The 26,844-nt window shown below is 35.6% G+C and overlaps 1 protein-coding gene across 5 annotated transcripts in view; it reads left to right on the top strand.

The window, feature by feature from the left end:
* The window catches only part of SYT14 (synaptotagmin 14), a 229,296-nt gene that overhangs the window by 191,750 nt on the left and 10,702 nt on the right, over positions 1-26,844 (top strand). For 3 of the 5 annotated variants that reach the window (XM_023198350.1, XM_023198346.3, XM_023198349.2), the window contains one exon: positions 21,956-22,145. In XM_023198350.1, the coding sequence (XP_023054118.1) occupies positions 21,956-22,145 (190 nt within the window). Of the gene's footprint in view, positions 1-21,955; positions 22,146-25,638; positions 25,696-26,844 lie in introns of all 5 variants that reach the window. The other 2 variants (XM_023198345.2, XM_023198347.2) reach the window with 1 other exon arrangement.

Consider the following 26,844-nt stretch of genomic DNA (forward strand, 5'->3'; position numbering starts at 1 on the left):
CTAGAGAATCAGACTCAGTTTGGGAGGCAGTGACTTTTGCTGTATTCCACTGGGATATAGGTTCTTCAACACTTATTATTCCTATAATATGATAGGTGCAGCTTTTGTGACAACCTCAGATTTATACCAGAAGCTATTTTCACTGAAGAAGTCCTCAGATTCATATCCTGCTCTTCATATTTACTGAAAGTATAATAAGAAATGTGTTAATAGATATTGTATAGCAAACAGGTTTATTTCATTTGATAGCATGCTGAGTACACCAGTAAATGCTTAAATCTGATTGAGTAGCTGGAGTTAGCCAATAGTGGTGCCAGTAACAGTGAATCTGATAGTGGTGTCCAGTGTATTAGTTAGTATTTTCTCTTGCCTTCCATATTTTATTAATATATTAACTTATCCATTCCCAAGTAAACTGACAGGAAGATAAACATCTCTGTATTTCCTGAAGTATTCCTTTTGCTTCTTGTGCAAGGTGGAGGCGAATAAAAATTTCTAAGAATCCTAGAGCCGAGTGCTAATTTTGACTTTTTTTGGCAACTGTCTGGTTGTTTATTTTTGAGAACGTAGCCCAAAAGATACCTTATTCACATCTGATTGTCTTATTTACTCTTTTTTTTTTTTTTGGAGAGCTTGTTCAAGTGTGAAGTGTGGGGATGGACCACTCAGAAACACCAACTCCATAGAAATGGAGTTGGCACTCCAAAGTAGGAAAGTTAAAGTTTCATTTGTATAGGCAGAGACAGAGGAACTTTTGACAGGATTACAACATTATTCGTATAAGGTTGGCACATAGTTACAACAATTTGGTTGGTTAGGTTTTGTTGTTGTTGTTTTGTTTTTTTTGTTTTTTGTTTTGTTTTGTTTGAGACAGAGTCTCTTTCTGTCACCTAGGCTGAAGATAAGGTCTTGCTCTGTCACCCAGGCTGGAGGGCAGTGGTGCAGTCATGGCTCACTGCAGCCTCAACCTCCCAGGCTCAAGCGATCCTCCCACCTCAGCCTCCTGAGTAGCTGAGACCACAGGTACATGCCACCACACCCAGCTAATTTTTAATTTTTTAATTTTTTTTTGTAGAGACAGGAGTCTCACTATGTTGCCAGGGCTCATCTGGAACTCCTGGGTTCAAGCGATCCACCCGCTTCAGCCTCCCAAAGTGCTGGGATTACAGGTGTGAGCCACCACACCCCGTTTTGATTATCTTCTTCTTAACTGTGCCTTACTCTTATTTATTCGAACATCTGTATCTAAGTTTTACAGTTTTAAGCTTAGCATCATCATTAGTATTAATGAAATAGAGCCCTGAGTTTCTTGCCTTAGTTGAACACATACTTAAATAATATGTAAAATACTTCAACTGTTTACAGCGTGTTTTCACACACAGTATACCTTTAAAGCTTCATACTTTTAGTCCTTAAACTCACCATATTCAATATTGAACTCCTTTCTGCCTCTACCTCTAAACATGCTTTTCCTCCTCCTCCATTTCTAAATCATTTTACAGTACCACTGTAAAATTGTTGATAAAGCTAGGAGCCATAACCTCATCATACATATGTCATCTTGTCGATCTGGGTTCACTGAGTTTCTCAGAGGTTTGGATTTGTAGTTTTAATTAAAGGGAACCTTTTGCCAATACTTCTTCAAATACTAATTCTGGCTACATAACCCCTTTCTGAAACTCTGATACATACATATGAGATCCTTTCAAGTTGTCCCAAAACTCACTAATGCTGTGTTCTTAAGTTTTTCCCTTTTTTTTTTTTTTCTCTAAAAACGGAGTCTCAATCTGTCACCCAGGCTGGAATACAGTGGCACAATCTCGGCTCACTGTAACCTCCACCTCCCAGGTTCAAGTGATTCTCCTACCTCAGCCTCCTGTGTACCTAGGATTACAGGCATGCACCACCACACCTGGCTCATTTTTTGTATTTTTAGTAGAGACAGGGTTTTGCCATGTTGGCCAGGTTGGTCTCGAACTCCTGGCCTCAAGTGATCCACTGGCCTCACCCTCCCAAAGTGCTGGGATTACAGGCATGAGCCACCGCACCTGGTTTCCCTGTCTTTTTTTTTTCTCTGTGGTTTGATTTTAGATCCTCTATTGCTATGTCTTTGGGTTCATTGATCTTGTCCTGTGCATTTTCTATGTTGGTAATCAGTTCAGCGTATTTCTCATCTCAGATATATTTTTAAGTCTCTATAAGTTAAATGTGGGTCTATTTTATATAGTCTCTGTCTCTTCCTAACAAGCCCATGTTTTCTTCTATTGTCTTGAACCATGGGACATATTTATAATAGCTGTTTTAAGGTCCATGTCTACAAATTCTATCATCTGTTTTGTTTCTGGATCAGTTTTTATCGATTGACTTTTTTTCCTTAATATGGGTTTTATTTTCCTTCTTCTTTGCATGCTTGATAATTTTTAATGTATCCCAGATATTGTAGATTTTACATTGTTAGGTGCTAAATTATTTTGTTTTCTCATACTTTTGAGCTTTGTTCTTGGATGCAATCAGGCAACTTGAAAACATTTTGATCCTTTTGAGGGTTGCTTTTAAGTTTTGCTATAGAAAACTAGACAGTATTTATTCTAGGGCAAATTTGACCCCACTACTCAGGCAATTTCCTTCTAAGTACTCAACTCAGTACCCCATATATTATGTTTTCTACACCTTGTTCAGAATGTGAATTATTCTCAGGCCTATATGAGTTCTGGGGATTGTTCTGCTTGATTCCTTCCAGTACTTCTTTCCTTGGCCATAGGTAGTTTGGGATTCAAAATGAATTTTTAAACTATGAGTGAGACTTAAGCATATTTAAATATGGCTGAGACAAATTTCATTGAAGCATGATATTTAGGATGTGAGACAAGAAGCCTACAGAAAATAGGATCCAGACAGCAGGTGGAGAAATTGGTCTGAAATACAAGGGATGCCTCCTCTTACAATGGTAAGAAAGAAGGAGAGAATCCAGATGTCAGAAATTTTGTAGATATTTTCGCAGGAAGTTGAGGAAGTTTTCACACATTGAGAGGTGTGTGTGCATGCGTGCGTGTGTGTGTGAGAGAGAGAGAAGCAGGAGGCAGGAATGAGTAAGGAGAAAGGGAACGGGGTCAGTGATTTTAGGAGAATGGAACTGGGTCAGCTGATTTTAGAAAATGGAAGATTTATAATAATTGGGGAAATGAAAAAAAATAAATTCACCCGAGAAGTATAACTAGATTGTAAGTATAGCCAGATGATGGCCAAAGTTCCAATTCATCCCATTGTGTTGCTTTTCCTAGTGCAATCAAGGAGTTAATTAATTGGTTCTTCCAAGGTTAGCGTTTTGGCAGCTTGGAATGCCAGCTTGATGGAGGAAGAAGTAAGGACAAGAAGGGGCTGATGAACAAAAAATATAGTGTCAAGGACTGAAGGTGCAGTCAAAGCATGGAGTTGTGAGAGCAGTTGAGTGAGCAAATTACGTTAGAAAAAAGAGGTTGTAGTCAGCACCTGTTTTACTTAGTAATTTTGGCAAAGACCTCACCGTAGCCTCTGGTGATGCCGAGGCCCAAGAAATAATGTGAGACTGGGAGGGAGAAGTCATTAGAGAAGAGAAAATCAAATAACTTAGTGTGCAGACTGTTAGAAGGATCATTCATGTGGAAATTTAATTCACCTTAAGTCACATTAAGTCAGAGAGATGTTAGGGTGCAGGGGAATCTGTGAGCCAGGTGGAAATCTTCACTAATGGAGCAGGCCTCACTAGATGATTAGCAGTTGAAACATTGCTGAGAGGGAGAAGATGGTACAGTCAGATGGCAGGAGCTTCAGACTCTGAACCACAATCTGCAGGAGTGCCTCATGGATCCTGGTAACATGTGCTTCGAAATTTTATACAAATGAATTTCTGTCAGTGTATGGGCAGATTTGAAGGGACTTACCCAGTTTTGTAATTTGTATCAATCCCCTCTGAAGGCCCAAACAATAACGGGAACTCTGAAGAAGAGGCAGATGTGGGCCCCGGATTAGAAAGGTAAACTCGTAGGACACAGCCTCCTTCACCTCCTATGCTCACATTCTTGATGGGCAGTTGCCACACCCCCACCAAAAATCATCACCATCCCACTGGCGCTCTTCCTTGGTAGAAATGTGCGGACCTTACTACTCTTGTGAATTATAGAGGGAAAAATAATGAAAGTGAATATGAGGACGAAGCCAGATTATAAAGATCCTCAAAAACAGAATAAGGGATTTAGACTTCTTAGTAAAAAGACCATTCGAATTAAGAGTCCAGAATCCTAAGTCCTAGTCCATTTTCTCCAGAACAACTAGATATGTTAAAACTTTCAGAAAGGTATTTAACCTCTCCAGGCCTTATTTTTCTCATTTCTAAGGTAAATATGTTAGGTAGAATAGGTAGATTTGAACCATGTTCTCCAGAAATGTTCTGGGATTCTGGAAATGTTTGCTTCAAATTTCTTCTTTTTTTTTTTTTTTGAAATGGAGTTTTGCTCTTGTTGCCCAGGCTGGAGTGTGGTGGCGCAATCTTGCCTCACTGCAACCTCCACCCCCGGGGTTCAAGCGATTCTCCTGCTTCCACTTCCTGAGTAGATAGAATTACAGGTACGTGCTACCATGCCTGACTAATTTTTGTATTTTTAGTAGAGACAGGGTTTCACCATGTTGGTCAAGCTGGTCTCAAACTCCTGACTTTGTGATCTGCCCGCCTTGGCCTCCCAACATGCTGAGATTACAGGCGTGAGCCACTGCGCCCAGCCTGTTTTTAAAGTTATAGTTTAAAATGGTAAAAAAAAAAAAAAAACCATAATCATAAACACATGTTTTGTATTAAATTTTAATCTATTGGAAACTGTTTACATGTTAACTCACTGTATTAGTCCATTCTCACGCTGCTAATAAAGACATACTGAGGCTGGGTAATTTATAAAGAAAAAGAAGTTTGATGGACTCATCATTCCACATGACTGGGGAAGTCTCACAATCATGGTGGAGGCAAATGAGGAGCAAAGTCACATCTTACATGGCGACAAGCAAGAGAGCCTATTCAGGGGAACTGCCTTTTACAAAACCATCAGATCTCGTGAGACTTATTTACTACCAAGAGAACAGCACAGGAAAACCCCATCCCCATGATTCAATTACCTCCCACCGGTTCCCTCCCATAACATATGGGGATTATGGGAGCTACAGTTCAAGATGAGATTTGGGTGGGGACACAGCCAAACCGTATCACTCACTATCTACCCTTTCTTTCTTCTATAGATTTACTAATAAAGCCACTTCTCCCATATCTCTCTACATATTTGAAATTCTTATAATTGTGACTTGGGAATATTATAGCTTGGTGTTGATATATTGTTTAATCGCTATATATTGTTTAATTTGGTCCTATATATGTCTGCCATAAAAATTATACATGTATCACAGTCAGTGCTTTTTCTATATTTAAAAAAATCAGGTAGTTTTAATTATTTGCATAAAATCAGGGTAATTTTCTTTAATTATAAACAATCATTATAGTAATGGTTTAACTTAAAAAGTTTCTGTAATGTTCCCTAACTTTATCTTTCAATTTTCTTGGTCAGTTCAATCAATTAATATTCTGACATTGCAAGACAAGGTAATTCATAACTTATCAGCTCTTTATTGATATACATAAAATAAAACACAAACACTGGATGCCAAAACTGTTACCTACAAACCTAAATATCAAATTTCATTTTTTATTCAAACAACCTGTTATAAATTTGACTCGGTAATAAACATATACTAATACAATGCTATACTTACCTGTTTCATGTATTTGAATGTGGAATTAGAATAATATTTTATTTTTTTAATAGCACCTTTTTTTTTTTTTTTTTTTTGAGACAGAGTCTTGCTCTGTCACCCAGGCTGGAGTGCAGTGGTGTAATCTCAGCTCACTGTAACCTCCACCTCCCGGGTCCAAACGATTCTCATGTCTCAACCTCCCAAGTAACTGGGACTACATGTGTGCACCACCACGCCCGGCTAATTTTATTTTTTTGTATTTTTAGTGGAGATGAGGTTTTGCCATGTTCCCCAGGTTGGTCTCAAACTCCTGCTAGGATTACAGGTGTGAGCCACCATGCCTGACCAAAAGGGTACTTTTACTACAACTTTTTGAAAACCACTAGATTATCTTTGAGATTCTATTATTCTGAAATAGTGATCCTGTAAGTAGTTTTTCATAACCATTGAGACATGATTCACAGATCATAAAATTCACCCTTTTATAGTGTGAAAGTCATGATTTTTAGAATATTCACATAGTTGTGCAGCCATCACCATGATTTAATTTCACAATATTTTTATTATCCGCTCCCCCACCAAAACTCTGTAGCCATTAGCAATTACACCTCCTGGCAACCACTGACCTTTTTGTCCTATGGTTTTGCCTCTTCTGCACATTTTATGTGAATCGAATCATACAATATGTGGCTTTTTGTGTTTGATGACTTTTACTTAGCATGACGTTTTCAAGGCTCATTCATGTTTTATCACGTATTCATACTTCATTGTTTTTTGGGGACTTAATAATATTCTTTGTATGGATATAACACACATTTTGTTTGTCTTTTCATTCATTGACATTTGGGTTGTTTCCATTTTTGGCTTTATGAATAATGCTGCTATGAACATTTGTGTACAAGTTGTGTAGACATATAGTTTCATTTCTCTTGAGTATATGTCTAGTTCTAGAGCTGCATTTATTCTTAACATTTCTAGGAACTACCAAACAGTTTTTCAAAGTAGGTGCACCATTTTACTGTCCCACCAGCAATGTATGAGAGTTTCAGTTTCTCCACAATCTCTTCAACACTTGTTATTATCTGTCTTTTTATGTAAGCTATCCTACTGGCTATAAAGTAGTATCTTATTATGGTTTTGATTTGTATTTCCCTAATGACTAATGATGTTGAGCATCTTTTCATGTGCTTATTGACTATTCATTTATCCTCTTTGGATAAATTTCTATTAAAATCCTTTGCCTATTTTTTAAATTGGCTTATTTGTCTCTTTATTTTTGAGATGTAAGAGTTCTTTACATATTCTGGAAATAAGTCCTTTATAAGATAAGTGATTTGATAATATTTCCTCCCATTCTGCCTGTCTTTTTACTTGATATTCTATGAAGTACAAAGTTTTTAATTTTGAGAAATTCAGTTTATTGATTTTTCCTTTTGTTGCTTGTGCTGTTAGTGTCTTATCTATGAAACCATTGCCTAATATAAGATAAAGATTTACTACTATGTTTTCTTCTAGTAGTTTTATGGTTTTAGCTCTTTAGATTTTTTATACAGTGTGAGGGGAGAGGTCCAAATTAATTCTTTTACATGTGAATACCAGTTGTCCCAACACCATTTGTTAAAAAAAATTCTTTTTTCATTTATTTGTGTTGGCACTCTTGTTGAAAATGAATTGCCCATAAATGTAAGTTTTTATTTCTGGACTGTCAATTATAGTCTCTTGATCTATTTGTCTATCCTTCTGCCAGTACCACACTGTCTTGATTATTAAAGCTTTTTAGTAAGTTTTAAAATTGGGAAATGTGAGTCCTCCAACTCTGTTACTGTTTTTCAAGATTGTTTGGGCTATTCTGGGTCCCTTGTGTTTACATATGAATTTTAGGACATGTAAATTTTAGGACTGAATTCTTTGTTTCTGGAAAAAAAAAAAAAAAAGGAAGGCCATTGCACTTTTGATAGGGATTGCATGGAATCTGTTTGATTGGTACTTTGGGCTGTATTACCATCTTAACAATTTAAGTCTTCCAATCCATTAGCATGAGATGTCTTTTCATTTATTTAGGACTTCTTTGATTTCTTTCAAAAATGTTTTGTAACTTTCAGTGTAATACAGGTTTTACAGTTTTGTTAAATACATTCCTAAGTATTCTATTCATGTTGATGCTATTGTGAATGGAATTGTTTTCTTAATTTTGTTTTTTCATTGTTCATTGCTAGTGTAAAGAGATAAAATTGATTTTTGTATATTGATCACAAATCCTGAAGCTTTGCTGAGCATATTCATTAATTCTAGTAGTTATTTTCTTCGTATGTATGTTAGGATTTACTGCATAGGAGATCATGTCATCTGTGAAGAGAGATAGTTTTAATTCTTCACTTCCAATCTGAATGCCTTGACACAGACATTCTCCTAGACTAGTCGCTCCCACAGTTTATTGTTGCTGTTTGTTGTTGTCATTCCTCTTTGAAGACTTCCTTGGATTTTGTAAAGTCTATATTATTGTCATGTGTATCTCAGTCAACATTAGTGGCCAGCTAACAACTGGACAGAGATTTCATTAAGTCTTTGCTGAGGGGTTCTGTGTGTATTGAGCCATGCCTTCAATACTCCTAGAGTCAGTTTACAACTGTGCCTTATCCTTCATTTTCTGCATGCACAGAGCAACAAGATCAGCTAGAGTTATGAGACTAGGACCTTCTCAAGTTTTTTTCTGGGCATGCACATAGCTTTGCACATGTGCATGGACTGCTAGATTTCCAGAAATGCGTTAGAACTTTTCAGAGATCCCTATTAACCTTTCATTCCCTAGATTTTGCTCTTATTTTTTCATTGGCCAGAACTGCTTCTTTGGTGGCTGCAGTGTTAAACAATTGCCACTGATTGCTGTTGGATTTCACAGTTCCAAGTGTTGGCTTTCAACACTACCAGTGAACTGGGGAGAGGGTAATGGGAATAGGGTACATTTAAAATGCCACAAACCTTGTAGTTCTCACAGTATTCAGCCATTTTTCTTGAATAAACACTCCTTGGAGTGTTGCAGGCCTTTAGTTAGTTCAGAGTTCTGAAAAAGTTTTTTTTTTTTTTTTTTTTTGACAGTGTTTGCCAGTGTTCGTGTTGCTTTAATAGAGGAGCAGACTTTCAGAGGTCCTTACTTCACCATTCTGCCTGTAATAGTTTTTGAATAGAGGTGTGTCACCACCAAAGCCAGGTGTATGGAAGTCTAGTTTACCAGTGTCTGATGTCCATATGCTGGCATGGAGATTGGTGAACTGTAGTGATGAACTGATCCAAAATGGCCGTTCAGTTAAGGGAAACTAGGAACATTACCAGAAGAAAGTTACAAGGCCAAAAGTTCAAAGATTTAAAAGTAAGTAACAGATTGAGCTGACATGAAGGATGACCTGACTGAGCATAGGAGACCTCTCCTGTGCCTGCTCTCTGCACCCCTTCCTCCCCCATTTCCCACTGTCTGCATCCACTACACAGAAAATGTTTGAAAACTTTTCAAGCATTCAAACCCTTTATTTCAAATGAAATATTATTTATAACTCAAATGGTGTACAAGAAGCATCAGAATGGAGAAAAGATAACTAAGATGAAATTGCATTATAGAAATATAGTGATCTATTTTTAAAACACTTATGTGTTTGCTCACGTAATCTTATCACTTGAGAGGACATGAACATGAATCTCTGTTTTGTAATGGAGAAAAATGAAACTTTCAATAGATCAATTACCTCCAAGGCTTAGGGCTAGAAACAGGTAGAACTGCTCCTAGTTCTTTTGATTTGTCAAGTACTTTTTGCACTATTAGATAATAACACTCTATTAGAGGAGTTTTAGTAGTAAGGAGGAGCCTATTTTGAGATACTGTCTGGAGGAAAAATCACCAGTGTTTATCTGGTTGGTCATGTGAGATTAAAAAAGAGAAGATGCCCAAAAGTTGGAAAAGGTAATACATGAAAAGTGTAATTTTAAGACATTGCAGCTAGCCAAAAAACAAATGCCATTCTAATGAAGATCAAGTTGCTGTTAATTCAGTGGAAGAATCAGGGTAATAATTACTGAATATTTAATTTTAGCCACAAATGTGTATATTTTGCTAATTTTTCTCCAGGTGTCAGCAGCACTGTAAACAATAGCAATTATAATAGTTACTTGGATATCTACATTTGTTAAATATTACACATTTGGGAGTATATTATATTCATTTGCTCCCACCATCAATAGTTTATACTTTAATATCTTGAAAAATGTCATATATTATTTAGTGCTACATTCAATATTTTACCATCTATATTATTACTGTCCTCAGCCTGCTAGAGAGTTACTTAAATGTAATCCTGTAAGTTTTGACTTAACTGAAGACTCAAAATATTTTGGAGAAACTGGGTCAGCAGGGGGCAGCACAATCTTACAATGTGTAAAATGTGGTCATTTGAATGACCGTTCAGAAATAGGATATAAAGGTAGTGTGGTTCATGGCTTTTCAAGCATTCAAACCCTTTATTTCAAATGAAATATTATTTATAACTCAAACGTGTAAGGCAGAGAAAAGTGGTATTTTACTAACAGAAATCTTATTTTATAATATTTACTTGTAACATCTAATGCTGAAAATGATAGGGTTGTTTTGATGAACAAAAAATTGAGAATAAAATTTTCTAGAAGGTACTATTACTATATTATTTTTATAGATGAGGAAATTGAGTCTCAAGAAACTTTTAAAACATGTCCAATGTCACACAGATGGCAAAAAGTTAGAGCTTATTCATAAACTCAACTGTCTTACTCTGTCCAAAGCACAGGCACCTACAATTATGCAATTGCTGCTAATACGTTTTCATCTTGCTGCAGCTCTGAAATCCAGTGCAACATATTTCTTTTGTTTTAATTATACATTTTAGAGAAAATTCTGATTCGTATAGATAAGGAGTTACAAATGATAACTTTTTTTGACAGCTTGTTCTTTAAACTTCAAATATTCTCCATTAAACAGAAATAACAGGTAAATCTTTAGTCCAAGATACAAACAATAATACATTAAATTTATTTGCAGTACAATGTGTTCCCTAATATGTTAACAAGTGGTGTAACTATTAAGGAAGTAGACATAGTTATTTCACCTTTTTTAGATAACTGAAGTATGGAGATGCTAAATACCTTACTAAAGTCACAGTCCTGTAACAGACCCCAGTAAATCTGGCTGCAAAGTTTCCTTTCCTTCTGAGTACACTGTATTGCCTCTATTTTATTACTCATTTATGTACTTGTATTGTTTTTATTTTAATTTTTAAATAGTTAAAATTGTATTTGAAAAATGAAATTCGATAGATTTCACTAACCACTGTTGGAAAACCAGTAGTCTATGGATAATTATAATCCAAAATATAGAAGACATTTAGAAATTATTTGGGGCTGTTATATTAATAATTTAATTTATTTCTATTTAGTTTTCCAATAATAAAAACATATTTATATTAAAAACAGATTCAAATTATCTCATTTAAAATAAATTCATTAAAGGGAACATATAATTGGATATATCAACTTGCATATTAATAACTGATTCTAACACTCTATATGCTGAGTGACCAATTTAAAAAACTCACACTTCCCCCAGGTGTAAGTGTGAGAGCATTTCTGGAATATAGAGTCTTTACTATTTAGCAACCCAATATGTGTGAGCAGTGATTCAGATATCTCAGAGAAAGAAGATTTTTGAAATTTTCAGAAATGTGATAGACTAGTAAGAAATCAAGGAAGTCAGCTACATTAATTTTGAAGCAAAATTTATAGTTCTTAGTATGTACTAAAGCTGTTAGGTTAGAAAAATCTTACATGATTACTCCAACTATAACATGTGTCTAGATCACTAAGATTGATTATAATAAAACAGATATTTTTAAGTCTATGTTTTGCTACAGGGTAAAAAATTGCAATTTTTTGCTCGGGATATAAAATGTGCACAAAGCAAGTGTTATCTCAAGTAAAGACTTATCTATCACTAGCACAGCTAAGTAAGTTGTGATCCCTGCTCAAGCATTCAGTCATGCAGCATATTTGGCCTTATTTTTTGAAGAGGTATATCTGAGCATGTTACTCCCCAAGTTCAAAAATGCCTCTCTTGCTTCCACTACTTGTAGAGTAGGTCCAACTTTTCTTACCACCGCATTTCATGTCTTTCATGATTCATTATTTTCATTCAGCAGTATTTATTAAGTGCCTGCTGAATGATAGGCACTGTACTAATTTGAGGACATATAAAGATGAATAAAACAAAAGTTCTGCCCTCAAGGGACTCACAGTCTAGTGGGAAAGACAGACAAAGCAACAGTTACAGGACAGAAAGTCTCTAATAGAAATATTCATACAGTGCTGGGTGAATACAATTTGGCTTCATCCTTCCTTTCCATCTACATTTTCCACTCCCTCCCCATAAACACATGCCACTCCAGATCCATTTACATTTAGCAAATGTGATACCCACTTTTGGGGCTTAGCTCATACTTTCTTTGTGTGAAATGCCCTTCCCTATGCCTGCTGAAATCCTATTAGGACCAACTTCAGGTAACTCTGGAATATTGTTTCTGTTATCCAGAGTTGATCACATCCACATATTTTCTCCCATAAAATCTCTAAAGGCAGTTTTTCATAGTCTGCCTTGAAATCAGTTCATCTATTCCCTAGTACAGTGCTTGTGCTGAACAGACATTGAATATACTTTTCTACTGCTGAGTCTCCAAATAACAACTTTATTTCTAGTCTATTCTGTTTCCTTCAGTAAAATAAAAACAGTATGGCCAGGCATGGTTGCTCACATCTGTAATCCCAGCACTTTGGGAGGCTGAGGTGGGCAAATCACCTGAGGTTGGGAGTTCAAGACCAGCCTGGCCAATGCAATGAAACCCCATCTCTACTAAAAATTCAAAAATTAACCAGGCATGTTGGCTCATGCCTGTAGTCCCAGCCACTCAGGAGGCTGAGGCAGGAGAATCACTTGAACGCAGGAGGCAGAGGTTGCAGTGAGATCACGCCACTGTACTCCAGCCTGGGCAACAGAGTGAGACTTGGTCTCAAAAAAAAAAGAAAAAACAGTATATGGCCTATTTATTACTTTTTGCAGCTGGCCTGAAGTCTGGTCACAAATAAAATGAATTAGGATTATAAGATGAATATGAGTGTTTCTAAAAACTATCAAACACAATGTAAACAGTATATTAGGTACTAGAGTATAATGGATACTGTTGGTTTTCTGCCCCAGGTGTAAATGTGAGAGCATTCCTGGGATACAGGCTTTACTATTTAGCAACCCAATATGTGTGAGCAGTGACTCAGATATCTCAGAGAAAGAAGGTTTTTGAAATTTTCAGAAATGTGATAGACTGGTAAGAAATCAAGGAAGTATGTATATACTACATATGGCCTATATATGTATATATGGCATACATATGTAGTATATATACACTACATACATACTATATGTATGTATACATATACATTTCCCACATATAATTCCCACAGAAAAAAATAATTTCCAATGAAGATGAACTCACGTTTTAAAAAGTATGAGCAGGAAGAATTGGTCCACCATGAATGACAGTAGACGCAAGAGAAAGATGTGTTGGCAGCTCTAGAACTAATAGGGCTCTGTGAAAGAGGTTATAAAATAAATATGCTTTAATAGAATAAAGAAATAAAAGAAGTAATAGAAACTACAAAAAAAAAAGAATAAGACAATGTGGGAAAAGAGGTTGATTTAAATAAGGGCCATATTGAACTTCTAGAATGAAAAAAGTCATTAAAAATAGACTCAATGAAAAATATGAAAAAGTTTTGAAGAGTAGAATAAGAATGTTAAGCATATTTTCTAATAAGGACTCCAGAATGTGAGACTAGAAAAAACGAAAGATAATGTTTAAAATACATAGATCATCAGATTGAGAAATTAGAAGTTTTACACAGGATTATTAAAACTGAGTCCACACCCATAAAAATTATAGTGAAAGGATAAAATACCAGACAAAATGATAAAAGCCACCAGATAAGATACAAGGGAACAACAGTGTGACCAACAGCAGACTTCTCAACAGCTACAACAAAGGCCAGAAGGCAGTGCAGTAGTATAATATACTACATGCTAGGTGTTGTTCTAGGTATTCAGTATACATTAATGAAAAACAGATATGAATTTTGGCTTGCATGAAACTTAATTCTAGGTAGAGAAGAGAGATAAACGTAATACGTACAATAAATATAGGGTATGTGAGAAAGAGGTAAGTACTATGGGGTGGAGGGAGAAACAGGGTGAGCAGAATTAAGAGTGCTAGTGAGAAAGGTGTAATATTAAATAAGGGTCAAGGTATAAGGCTCATTGGGAATGTGACATATGAGCAAAGACTTGAAAGAGGTGAGGGAGTTAACCATGTACAAATCTGAGGAAAGAACACCGCAAGCAGATGGAACAGCCTATCCTGAGCCCAGAGTGCGTGTGTTATGTTCAAGGAATAGCAAGAAAGTGCATTTAGCTAGAACTCTATGATTGAGGAGTAAAGTAGTAGGAGGTAAGAGAGTAAAAGAGGCAGCCCTCTCACTCCAACCCCACAAAATCCATATTTTTCAATACTCAAACAAAAAAAAAAAAAAACTTTCTAAGTCAACTCAGCATCAGAGACTAAAGCATAATTAAAATTGGAAATATTTAGGCACAAACACAAATGAAAATACCTAAATTTGTGGATTTCAGCCCCTATCAGTATTATAAGGAAATGTCTAGCCTTAAATTTATTTCTGAGAACATAAGAATGAGGCAAATTGATCAGCTATTATATATATATAATATATAAGCATTCTTCAACTCAAGAAGTTAGAAAGGGGAAACAGAGTAGAAATTAAAGAAAAACTGTAAAGAAGTTTAACATAAACAAAATCTGGTCTTTGAAATTACTAATAAAAATAGATAACACCCCTGGAGATGTTGAACAAGAAAGAAAGAAAAATATGTCAAATTAAAAGGACACAACCACCAATTCAGTGGAGATCTCAGAATTATAAGAGAATGACACTAGGAAAATAAATTTGAAAACAAATAAAATGTGCACTTTTCTTAAAACATACAAATGTCTAAAAAGTGATTTAAGAGTAGTAGAAAACTTGAAAAGACTGATTATCATTAAAGAAATTCAGCCAGTAGCCAGAGTCCTCTTAAAAGAAAGAGGAAAAAAAGATGGTCGAGTTTCAGAAGCAAGTTTTACCCAACTTCAGTGAACAAATAACTTCTGTTTTATAAGCTATTTCAGAGAATGAAAAGGAAAGGTATCTAACTTCTCTTTCGAGGCTTATATAATTTTGAGACCAACTAGACAAGAATAACATGAGAAAATTATAAACCAATCTCATTTATAAACATATATGCAGAAACCCTAAATTAAACATTTTAAAATAATTCAGCAAAAAATATACACATATGCCTATATTTATACATATATATTCTTCAAATAGGTATTGTTTCAGGAGACCATGAGAAAAGAAACTTACAAACTTTATAAACCAATCTCATAAGCAGAAATGCTAATTAAATATGTTCATATTGAATAGAGCAAAAAAGTGCATATATATATATATATATATACATACACATATACACACACACACACACACACACACACACACACACATACATTTTTATTATAGCAGGAATTTTTTTTTTTTTTTTTGAGATGGAGTCTCACTCTGTCGCCCAGGCTGGAGTACAATGGCATGATCTCAGCTCACTGCAACATCCACCTCGCAGGTTCAAGCAATTCTCGTGCCTCAACCTCCCAAGTAGCTGGGATTACAGGCACCTGCCACCACACCTGACTAATTTTTGTATTTTTAGTAGAGACAGTGTTTCACCATATTGGCCAGGCTGGTCTCAATCTCATGACCTCAAGTGATCTGTCTGCCTCGGCCTCCCAAAGTGCTGGGATTACAGGTGTGAGCCACCGCACACAGCAGATCATAGCAGGGATTTTCATGACCATTTCCACATGATGCTATGGTCAAACGCTGATAAAGTATTCTGTTATTATGGTTATTTATGTGAATGTTCTATGATTCATTTTTCTTCTTTCTTAAATCTTATCAGATATGTTAATTTTTAGTGTTAATATGTAGGGCTTATGAAGGAAAAAGTGATCATTTTCTGCTTTTATTGTAGCTCTTCCTTACCTAACCTGAATGTCAGAGCCGTGCTCCATGAGTGCAGTAACATCATGATTCCGTTTCATTGAACCATCTTTTCATCCTCCTTGGCTCCTGCAAGGCTAATAACTGCACAGCAAGAGCCTGTGGAGGATACTTGCAATTGGAGCAACATCAACAACATCACCTGCTCTCCAGTAATGTGGATAACAGTCCTCACTGAAGACCAAGGGGGAAAAAGCAGGGACAGACAACTCAGTTGAATGGGCTCTGTAGTTGACGTCTGTTTTTTCTGCTTAGTATTCATATCTTTCTTATGCACACAGTACCCAGATTTTAGTTGGGAGACTAACCTGCCCCTGTGTTCTGCTGAAGCAGACTTTATTCCAAAGCCCTAGAATTAAATCTCATAGGCTCTAAGCAGCAAGTTCCAGGATTTGGGTTTGAGCAAGTAGGATGCTGTCGTCTTCTTTCCCATGACACTCAGAGCTGCTGGCAACTAGGAGGGAAAAGTGTGCCAGAGAATGAAGCCAAATTTGGGAAACAAACCTGAGAAATGAATAAAGGAGAACTGGTTCCTAGTGACATGGGTTGAGGCCTGGATCAATGAGTGCCAGAAGCTACCTGTGTACAAACTGTACAAAGCCACTGTTCACTCCAGTAGACTGTCCTTTTGATACACTCCGTGTTTTTACAAACCCTACTAAAACCCAGCCTGGCTCTCCTTTACACTAGACTTACAGTGTGGAGGATGGAAAGGAGGTGGGATTTGGAGCAATTACGCTCTTTCTTCCTCTCTCCTGAAATTGCCTCTGGTGATCTCCTCCTTACCTAGTTCCCTGGGGCTAGGAAAGGGCCCTGAGGAAGAATCCTTGCTGCTAGAGATGAAGCTCATCATTAGTGGCAGCTCTGACTTTGCAGCAGGTGACTTCCCTTGTTTTAACTTCAGCACCCTCTGTGATCGCCCCATTTTCAGAAAAGTATAATGGAAGCATTTCACATATAAATAAAAACTGAATGCTATCTTCCAGACACAGTGAGAATTAAGTTCCACAGACACTATTCAATAGATAATTCAATTATAGTAATTATCATTGTACAGTTTAGTGGTTTCACCTTAAAAAATATTGAGCATAAGTAGTTACAAGTAAGCTGGCAGTAATTTAATATTAATAAAAAGCGCAGTATGTTTACTTAGTAGGAATTATATTGTATTTTTAATCATATTGTTTTTTCTCTATGTATTTACAAGCTTCCACCTGATTTTAACCTATTCACACCATTAAGGAAATGTAATGGCTACCTTAACCACTAATTCTGGTTATGGTAAACATATAGCGTATATTCATTCCTCTAAAAATTACATATACTTCACTTTCACAGAATTATTTGTAATCCTTAACCCTAGGGCAGAAGACTCAGGGGGAAGGAGGGGAAGTATTAAAAAGAAGTAAAATATTATGCAAGATGGGAAGAAGTTTTACTTTGGGGAGCCTGTGGGACTATTCCTTTAAGTAGACCTAGTTATGATTGGAATTTGTTTGACTTTGCATTAATCACCTGCAGCTACTGCTACCTAGGCAAGCCCCAGTTATAAATTAGTGATGAGATCTGCAGAGGGAGTAGATGGAGATCCCTGAATATACACTGAATGGAGCAGCATGCCCTGAGGAGTAGTCTGAGGAAAGATGCCATTTGGGCAGATAGTGTCAATATTTAATTTGAGATTGTTTGTTTTTGAGACAGATCTCGCTATGTTGCCCAGGCTGGTCTAGAACTCCTGGGGTCAAGTGATTCTCCTTTGTCAGCCTCCCAAGTAGCTGAAATTATAGGCGAATGCCTGTAACTTTTTTTTTTTTTTTTTACTACAGTGATTCTGTTTAGCTATTTTTTAACTGCTTTTCTTGTACTGAGTGAGCTTCTTGGACTGCCACAACTCTACCAATATTGAATGGGCAGTTACACTAATGTCAGTGGAAGGGACATGAGATTAGCAGTTTTTCTAGGGTGTAAATTCATAATGAACTCTCCTAGATAATAGTTTCTTGTATTATTTAAACACCACTATATTTCAGCAGGGCTTACTAAAATAGAATGTGATGATCAACAAGGATCTTAATGCTCTTGCTTTTTGGTTGGACTTGAAGGTAATGATTTTCACAGCAGTGAGGTGGGGAGTGTTCTCCTTAGGATCGAGAAAGGACTTTCCATTGCTTTCTTTGGGCATTGCCTTTTTTCTCAAAAGTGGCAGTATGACTTCTGTGTATAAGCAACTATTAGGTTCACATCTTATCTGACAGTAGGTTAATGTGGAAAATCCTATATTGTGAAAAATGTATCTCACAATATTCTAACAGATGCTGCTAGTATAATAGTCTAATGTAACAAATGCACCAAATGTGCTCAAGCATGTTTTTGACACTATTTTCATAAGTGATGATATATCCTAATTGAAACTTACTAAAATTGTTTTCGTCTCCAACTGTCATGAAAACATACCAAACTATGTGTTTTGTATACCCATGATTTAAGAATATAAAATGTGTTTTCCTTTTGGCTTCCCCTCTGTAGTCTAGAGTTAAAAATACGAGATTTAAGCCTTCTGTATATTAGTCCAACAAGTTTGCTCAGGCTCCAGGTACGTATTCATTCTCCTTCATTACTTCTACAGCCAATAGTAGGTTTAAACTGGAAGATTCTTATAAAACATTTAAATTTTTTTTAACTACATTGTTATACGGAATAGTGTTAGTGTCCTTTTTCTTTCCTTTTTAATTCATGGACTGGATCTCTTTGGGAATCTTCAAAGAAAGTTCTATATATTTATTTTTATCGTTGTATATTCATTTGTGTATACTGTGTCTTTTCATCATGTAATTCTTTTCTTAAATCTTTCTTGCAAAACCCAACACACATTAGAAAAGGGTAAAAAATGCAAAATGTACAGCCCATTTATCACAAAGCAAAACCCATGTAATTACCATCCAGGTCAAGGAAAGAAACAGTGTCTCAGTAACCCCAGAAACTCCCATCCTGCCCTTCCCAATCACTGTTCTTCTCTCCCACCTCCAGAGTTAACTACAATTTTTCTTTTATGTTAATTACTTTTTTGCTTTTCTTTGTAATGTTACCACCTATTAATACATCGGGAACATAATGGTTTAGTTCTGCTTGGTTTGAGGTTTTGGTTTTTGGGTTGTTTGATTTTTTGTTTGTTTTTGTTACTTTACATAAATGGAATTATGCAGCTAGGTATCCTTTTGGGCCCAACATGTTTTACTTACAATCACATTTGTAAATGTGGTTATAATTGGTTTTCATTGCTGTTTTAGTATGCTGTTGTATGAACTCAGTACAAATTATTTATCCATTCTATTGCTTGGATCCAATATGAATAATGCTGCTGTGAACATTCTTTCATATGTCTCTTGATAAACATTGCACATATTTCTGATGGATATATATGTAGGAGTGGAACTGCCAGCTCATAGCGTATGTATATTTATAACATTTAAAAAATTGGTATCACTTCACATTTCTACAAGAGAACTATGATAGTTCCCAGTGCTTTGTCCTCACCACACTTGGTATTCTTTTAGCTCATCTGTTTGTTGTGTAGTGTTACCTTGTAGTTTTCATTTCCATTCCCCTGATTACTGATGAAATCAAACAATTCAAAGAAACCTGCTGATATTTTTATTAGAATTGAATTTAATCTATTGATTAATTTGGAGAGAATGTTACAAAATTGAGCTTTCTAGTACAGTAACAGTTTATATAGTACTTTTTGATTTCTGTCAGTAATGTTCATAGTTTTCTGTATCGAGGCCTTGCATATCATTTGTTACATTTATTCCTACATATTTTATATTTAAATGCCATAATAAATGCTATTTTAATAAATTTTATTTTCTATTTGCTTCTGATATATAGTAATGTATGGATTTCTACATTTTACCTTTGTATACAACTGCAGTTCATCTGTAGATTTGTTCCTGTGTACATAATTATGTAATCTGCACATAAGGGCTTTTTAAAAAAATCTAGTCCCCTTCCAAATCACTATACTTTTTATTTCATTTTATTGTCATCTTCACTAGCTGGTATCTCCACTACAGTGTTGACTAAAAGTAGTAATAGTTGGCAATTTCAAAGGGGAAACATTAACATTTTTTGCTATTAAGTATGATGTTGCATGTTGCTAGATTTGGTTTGCTAATAGTATATTTAGGATTTTTTCATCTAGATTCATGAATGAGAAAATCTTTTAATTTTTCTTTTTCATAATGCCCTTATTAGATTTTGGTTTTAATATTTTGGTAATTCTTAAAGGAAGTTGAGGAGTGGTTTCTCTTTCTCTGCTATCTGAAAGAGTTTGTGTAAGGCTAGCATTATTAATTAGAATTCACTAGTGAAGCCATCTGGGCCAAAGTTTCTTATTTTGTTTTGTATGTGTATTTTGGAAAGGCTTTTAATTACAAATTCAATTTCTTTAGTAAGACTGTTTCTGAACAGTCTTCCACCGTGTCTTTTGGTTGGTAATAACTTTCTAGAAAGATGTCTATTTCAGAGGTCTCCGACCCCCTGGCCGCAGACCAGTACCAGTCCATGGCCTGTTGGGAATGGGTGCCACACAGCAGGAGGTGAGCAGCAGTGGGCTAGCGAACATTACAGCCTGAGCTGAGCCTCCTGTCAGATCAGTGGCAGCATTAGATTACCCTCTACACCCTGTCCATGGAAAAACTGTCTTCCAGGAAACTGGTTGCTGGTGCCAAAAAGGTTGGAGATCACTGGTATATTTCATTTCAAATTTCAAATTTACTAGAAGAAACTTGTTCATCCTATCCTCTTATTTTTTTAATGGTCTGTAGAATATATAGTGATGTCTCCTTCTTCATTCGTGATCATTGTTATTTGTCCCTTCTTTTTTTCTTAATTGGACTCTCCAGAAGTTTATTCATTTTATTAGTCTTTCAAATCACCTATTTCTATTATTTAGTTACTAAAAGTATACCTTTAATTTCCAAGAAATATAGATATTTTATTCTCCTCTAGAACAGAGTTTGGGTTTCTAATCAGTCAAAAACATCATGAATAATTTTCATCATTTGAAATTATTTGCTTTAATTTAAAAATTCTGTGTACTTGGGAAAATTATATTTTGTAGTTATTAGGTGTAATATTCTGCATGTGACCATTAGGTCAATTTTGCTTATTGTGATGTTCAAATCTTCTACATCCTTATGGTACTTACTTGTCCACCCATTTAGTCAGTTACTGAGGGAAGTGTGCTTATGTCCCCAGTGATTATAGATTTCTGTATTTCTCTTTCTAGTTCTGGCCATTTTTGCTTTCTGTATTTTGAGTCCATGTTATTAAATGCATCCAAATTTGGGATTATTTTAATTTTTAGTAATTTCAGTGTTTTATCATTATTTCATAAACTTCTTCATCTCTAGTGGTGATTATTGCCTTAAAGCCAACCCTGACTGATACTAATGTAACTACATCAATTTGTTTGATTATATTTTACATGATTAACTTTTCATATATTGTTCAACTTTTCTATATCTCTGTGTTTTAGATGTTGGCTTATAAATAGCAGGTAGTTTTGTTTTGTTTATTTAAAGGCACAGTTAGGACATTTGATTATTGAGTCTAAATCTTTGTCAGTCGTTTAAGGTTGATAGTCTTTAAACAATGATTTCTCCTATTCAGAAAACAGTTTATTAACATCTATAAGTTTAAGAAACATCTGATTTGTATATAAATATGCAGGGATTTGTGAAGTCTTCTCATTTCCTATTACTTCTTTGGCTTTTATATAATGAAAAGAAATCCAGGGGCTAAAATATGCTAAGGACGATAATTCTAATCTGGTGTTTGGTTTGGTTTGCAACTCATCTTTATTGTGATTTACTTACCTAATCCAAATAAACATGGCGTAACAATATATCTCTCTTGCAAAATACTATAAAAATTTTATTATTGATTACAGGGCTGTGACTCCCAAATGAGTGTATCAGAAATGTCGTGTAGTGAAAGTACATCCTCATGTCAGTCTCTTGAACACGGCTCAGTTCCAGAAATTCTTATTGGCCTGCTTTATAATGCCACAACTGGAAGACTATCAGCAGAAGTGATAAAAGGCAGCCACTTCAAAAATTTGGCAGCAAATAGACCACCCAGTGAGTGAAAAATAACTTTTTAAATTCTAATGTTTTCTTTACTTTTGGGACTCTCAGTACTAGGGACTTCAATCCTATCATTTAGTCTTAACCAATCAAAATGAAATGGTGTAATCATCAGCTAATCTGTTTCATGCTTTCTATTTCCAGTCCTTTGGGAAGTAGAAAAATTTGAAATTCAAAATATTAATAGTAAGGTGACAGAACTTTTAATTTTTCATAGTGTCTGCAAAATAAATTATCTCTATCATCTTTTAATGCCAAAAAAGGTTACAGGGCCTTTAAAGTGAGTAATGTTCACAAATATGAACAGAAATGTGTATAGCTATTGTTAACTGAAGAATAATGTGTTTTCTATCTGCATGCAGTACTATGAACTATTTTATTTACTTCTGTATTTTCCTTCCTTCTCCCTTAACAATTTAAGAAGAAACTATTACTTCACATTTTTTCTCCTTTAAAATTATAATCCAGTACTGCCAGTAGAGACTTTTTGTAGATGGAATGGGCTTTGCTCTTACCAGGACAAACAGAATAAGGAACAGTTTGCAGTTTACCCTGGATGCTAAGAAAGGAAAGCTAGATGGCATACCTCTGCCCTGACTGTATGCATGTTATACCTGTTACTGTCCTCTCTCCAGATCTCTCTCCCAGTTCAACAGGGCCAGGATAGGTTATGGGAGGATAGTGAAATTGTCACCCAATATACCTCTAAAATGTTGGTACCAGTAAGAGGTAAACTGGGAAAGTGGCAACTTTTTTTTTTTTTTTTCCTTTTTGGGAGACAGGGTTCTGTTCTTGTCACCCAGGCTGGAGTGCGATGGCACAATCTCGGCTCACTGCAACCTCCGCCTCCCAGGTTCAAGCGGTTCTCCTGCCTCAGCCTCCTGAGTAGCTGGGACTCCAGGCACCTACCACCACACCCAGCTATTATTTTGTATTTTTAGTAGAGACGGATTTCACCATGTTGATCAAGCAGATCTCAAGCTCCTGACCTCAGGTGATCCATCTGCCTCGGCCTCCCAAAGTTCTGGGATTACAGGCGTGAGCCACCGCACCCGGTCCAGCTTGTTTATACTTAGCTAAAATTAAAGCTGTTAATGCTATAAACTAAAAACTTGAAAAGAAATCTGAAATAATAATGCCACCTTAAGTTTTCTTAAAAGAATTCTCACAGACTTACTTAATGCCATGTTTTGTTCCAAGAAGCAAGTAATTAGTATAGGAGTAGGGCCAGGAACAGTATCTCATGCCTGTAATTCCAACACTTTAGGAGTCTGAGGCAGGAGGATCACTTGAGCCCAGGATTTCAAGACCAGCCTGGGCAACAAAGTGAGACCCTGACTCTACAACAAATTAAAAAATTAGCCAGGCATGGTGGCTTGAGCCTGTAGTGCCAGCTACTCAGGACGGTGAGGTGGAAGGATCTCTTGAGCCTGGGAGATCAAGGCTGCAGTGAGCCAAGATTGCACCACTGCACTCCAGCCTGGGCGACAGAGCAATACCCTGTCTTAAACAACAACAAAAAAAAATTGGCCAGGTGCGGTGGCTCACGCCTGTAATCCCAGCACTTTGGGAGGCTGAGGCGGGCAGATCATGAGGTTAGGAGATCGAGACCATCTTGGCCAACATGGTGAAACCCCGCCTCTACTAAAATACAAAAAATTAGCTGGGCATGGTGGCGCATGCCTGTAATCCCAGTTACTTGGGAGGCTAAGGCAGGGGAATCGCTTGAACCCAGGTGGTGGAGGTTGCAGTGAGCTGAGATCGCACCACTGCATTCCAGCCTGGTGACAGAGCAAGACTCCGTCTAAAAAAGTAATAATAATCAATTAATTAATTAATTAAAATTTTGAAAATAAAGGAGTAACTTTTTTACCCTTGAATTAAATTAACTCTTTCTAGTTGTCATAAAAATTATTTATTCAATGGAAGTAAAAAGTTACTATAATATATTATAATACTGGAAAACAATTTTGGAAATAATATTGGAAAGCTTGCTTCGTACATATATCATAGAAGGTATCTATCCCTGAATTAAAAGTCTGAAGGCTTAAATTCATATTGCTACCCTTGGACAGTTGATCTCACTCCCTTAAGTCTGTTTATTTATAGGTAAAATTAAGGTCGTGTCTCTCACAGGGTAATTGTGAGACTCAAATCAGATAAAGATGCATAAAAGAAGGATGGAATTATTATTGTCCCCTTTCTCATTTCAGAAGGAGAAATTGGGAAAAAAGAAGCAATTTCTAGAATAAACAGATGTGGTAGTGTGACTTGATCATCTTCATTAGTATACACTTAGAATGCAAACTCAAAAGGCCTGGGGGATAACTGAAATAAGTAAAACTCATAGGTGAAAGATGGGGAGATGGTGAGGCCTGTGACAAACACGAGAGTACACACCCTGCCAGAAGACTTTGAGATTCACAGATTGTTAGCACTGTACTGGATAAATAGAACATTGTTTAGGGTCACATTGAGCCCCAGGTTTTCAATTTGCCACTTGTGCTTTAACTAATAATTTACTACATTTTTTCACAAATATTTAGCTGGAGATACTAAAAAAAAGAATGAAATGATACGTTTGCCTTTCTATCCATACTGTAGTCACTCTGATAGAAACAGAGCAACAAGGATCACAACTAAAAGGGAGGTCTGGCCAAGTGCAGGGATGGATAATAAACAGATGACAAAAGATTAACATCTGCAAGATAGAGTCAATGTTTCAGGTTACAGAGTAGGTTATAGCAATTGCCATTATTTTACCATTAGACCTTCAGTATAAGGATAATTCATGGTGTTAGGTGGGAGGTAACTAGAAAGTAAGTATAAGTCAATTTAAAACCATTTTATGAAAGTGGAATATTTATAAAGTAAAAGATAAAATAGTTTTAACAGTTTGTTCTAAACAGTATATAAGATTATAGCCCCTCATATATACCTAGGTTATAAGCTTTGAACTATGTTATAGACTGAATAATCCCCATTTTTCCAAAGAAAGAGCAATATTCAAGAGCAAAAATTTCAATAGTCCTATTTTGTTTTGCATAATTAATTTATATATATTGGGAGTAGTAAAAGTATTTGAAATATTAAATTGATAAATTTTAAATTTAGCAATAATAAGCATAATAATAATTCTGATGATCCTTATAATTACTCTTATTCAGTCTTTTATACTTTGATAATGTGCATGATTCCATGTTCAATGTGCTTTAGACCAAGAGGATATCATTAAAAATATGTCCCCCTTTAAAAAAGTGTAATTTTTGTTTAAGATTACACAATAACCTTAAAAATTCTCATCCCATGAAATTTACCCAACATCCCTTTTGTTCAGTCCTCTATCTGAATTAAAATGCTAAAGTTTTGTGTTCTTCCACTCCAGTGAACAGTGTTTCCTCTTTAACTCTAACCTTTGACCCTCTTTCACCCAACGATTGACATCTGGTCATTATTTCTTTTACTGCTTTCCACCCCCTGTTGTCAGATGGACTGTTCTGTTGTCTAAAACACTTGATAGGTGGACAGGTTTATATAATCCGAGGTGAGTTCCTGTAGAGGCTAATTGGATGTTGTCTTTTCATGCAAAACCAAAATACCCTAAAACTTGCCAGCAGTGAAGCTGTCCACCATGTTGGTTTCCAAAACAATGCACATTTATTATCTGTGGTACTTTAAATAAAACTAACTTAGAATTTATCTCTGATTATGGATGATGGTATTCAGAGCATATATGAAATAAGCAAAACTTTTTAAAATAAAAATTTTTATTTTTTCATTCGTTTGTACTTTGATTCATACAACAGAAATAGATATTTCCTGATAAATATTGTAATTTTCTTTAAAATTAATTGAAATTTTGATATGAAGTACACATGATGGATCACCATGCTGAAGATCATTTGCATGAGTCTAAAAAATTTGAAAACACAGTCTTATAAAGAGAGGATTTGTCTCCCAAATAATCAGGCAATGAACTGTTACGTTTCACTTTGTACACTAAACATCACATCAATTTTTTTTGTAATTCATAAAAATAGTTCAGATATCATTCTTAAAATTTTACATTAAATTTGTGCCAAAAAACAATCCTATTGTATTTTAACTATCCTGAAAGCACATTAAATGTACTCTTGCATGAAACCAGGCAAAAGTTTTACTTGGTTTGCTAAACTTTGAACCCTTAATGCATTTGGCTTCATTTTTGCCCTTAAATGTTTTTAAAGTATATTTAAAAACCACATCCATGCAGAGATTTTTTTTGACATTTCATCCTAAGCTGTTTTGATGTCATCTTTGCATTCTTGTCTTCTTCTTTTCCTCTTCACCATTTGCCTTCATTTCTATTTGTTTGTTTATTCTTATTCTCTGAAAACAGTGGAATGCTTTACAGTGTTGTGGCTAATTGAGCTTGCTAAGTGTTTATTAATGCTATGATGTCCTGCTTAGTGAAGCTAAATGGGAAGGGGAATGGGCAGGGGAGGGTAGTGGGAGGTCAAGGATAGGGTGGGAGGGTGGAGGAAGGATTATGAGGTATACCTTTAAATTCTAACTATTACATAGAAATAGTAAGGTTAAGATATTATTACTCCCAAAATATCTTTGGCCTACTTAGCATTCTCTGTATTTGTCACATATTATAAGCATCTACATCAAAATGGAATTGGATGAATTTCCATTAAACATGGTATAC

Source organism: Piliocolobus tephrosceles, chromosome 1 (assembly GCF_002776525.5).
Source record: "Piliocolobus tephrosceles isolate RC106 chromosome 1, ASM277652v3, whole genome shotgun sequence".
Classification (NCBI taxonomy): Eukaryota; Metazoa; Chordata; class Mammalia; order Primates; family Cercopithecidae; genus Piliocolobus; species Piliocolobus tephrosceles.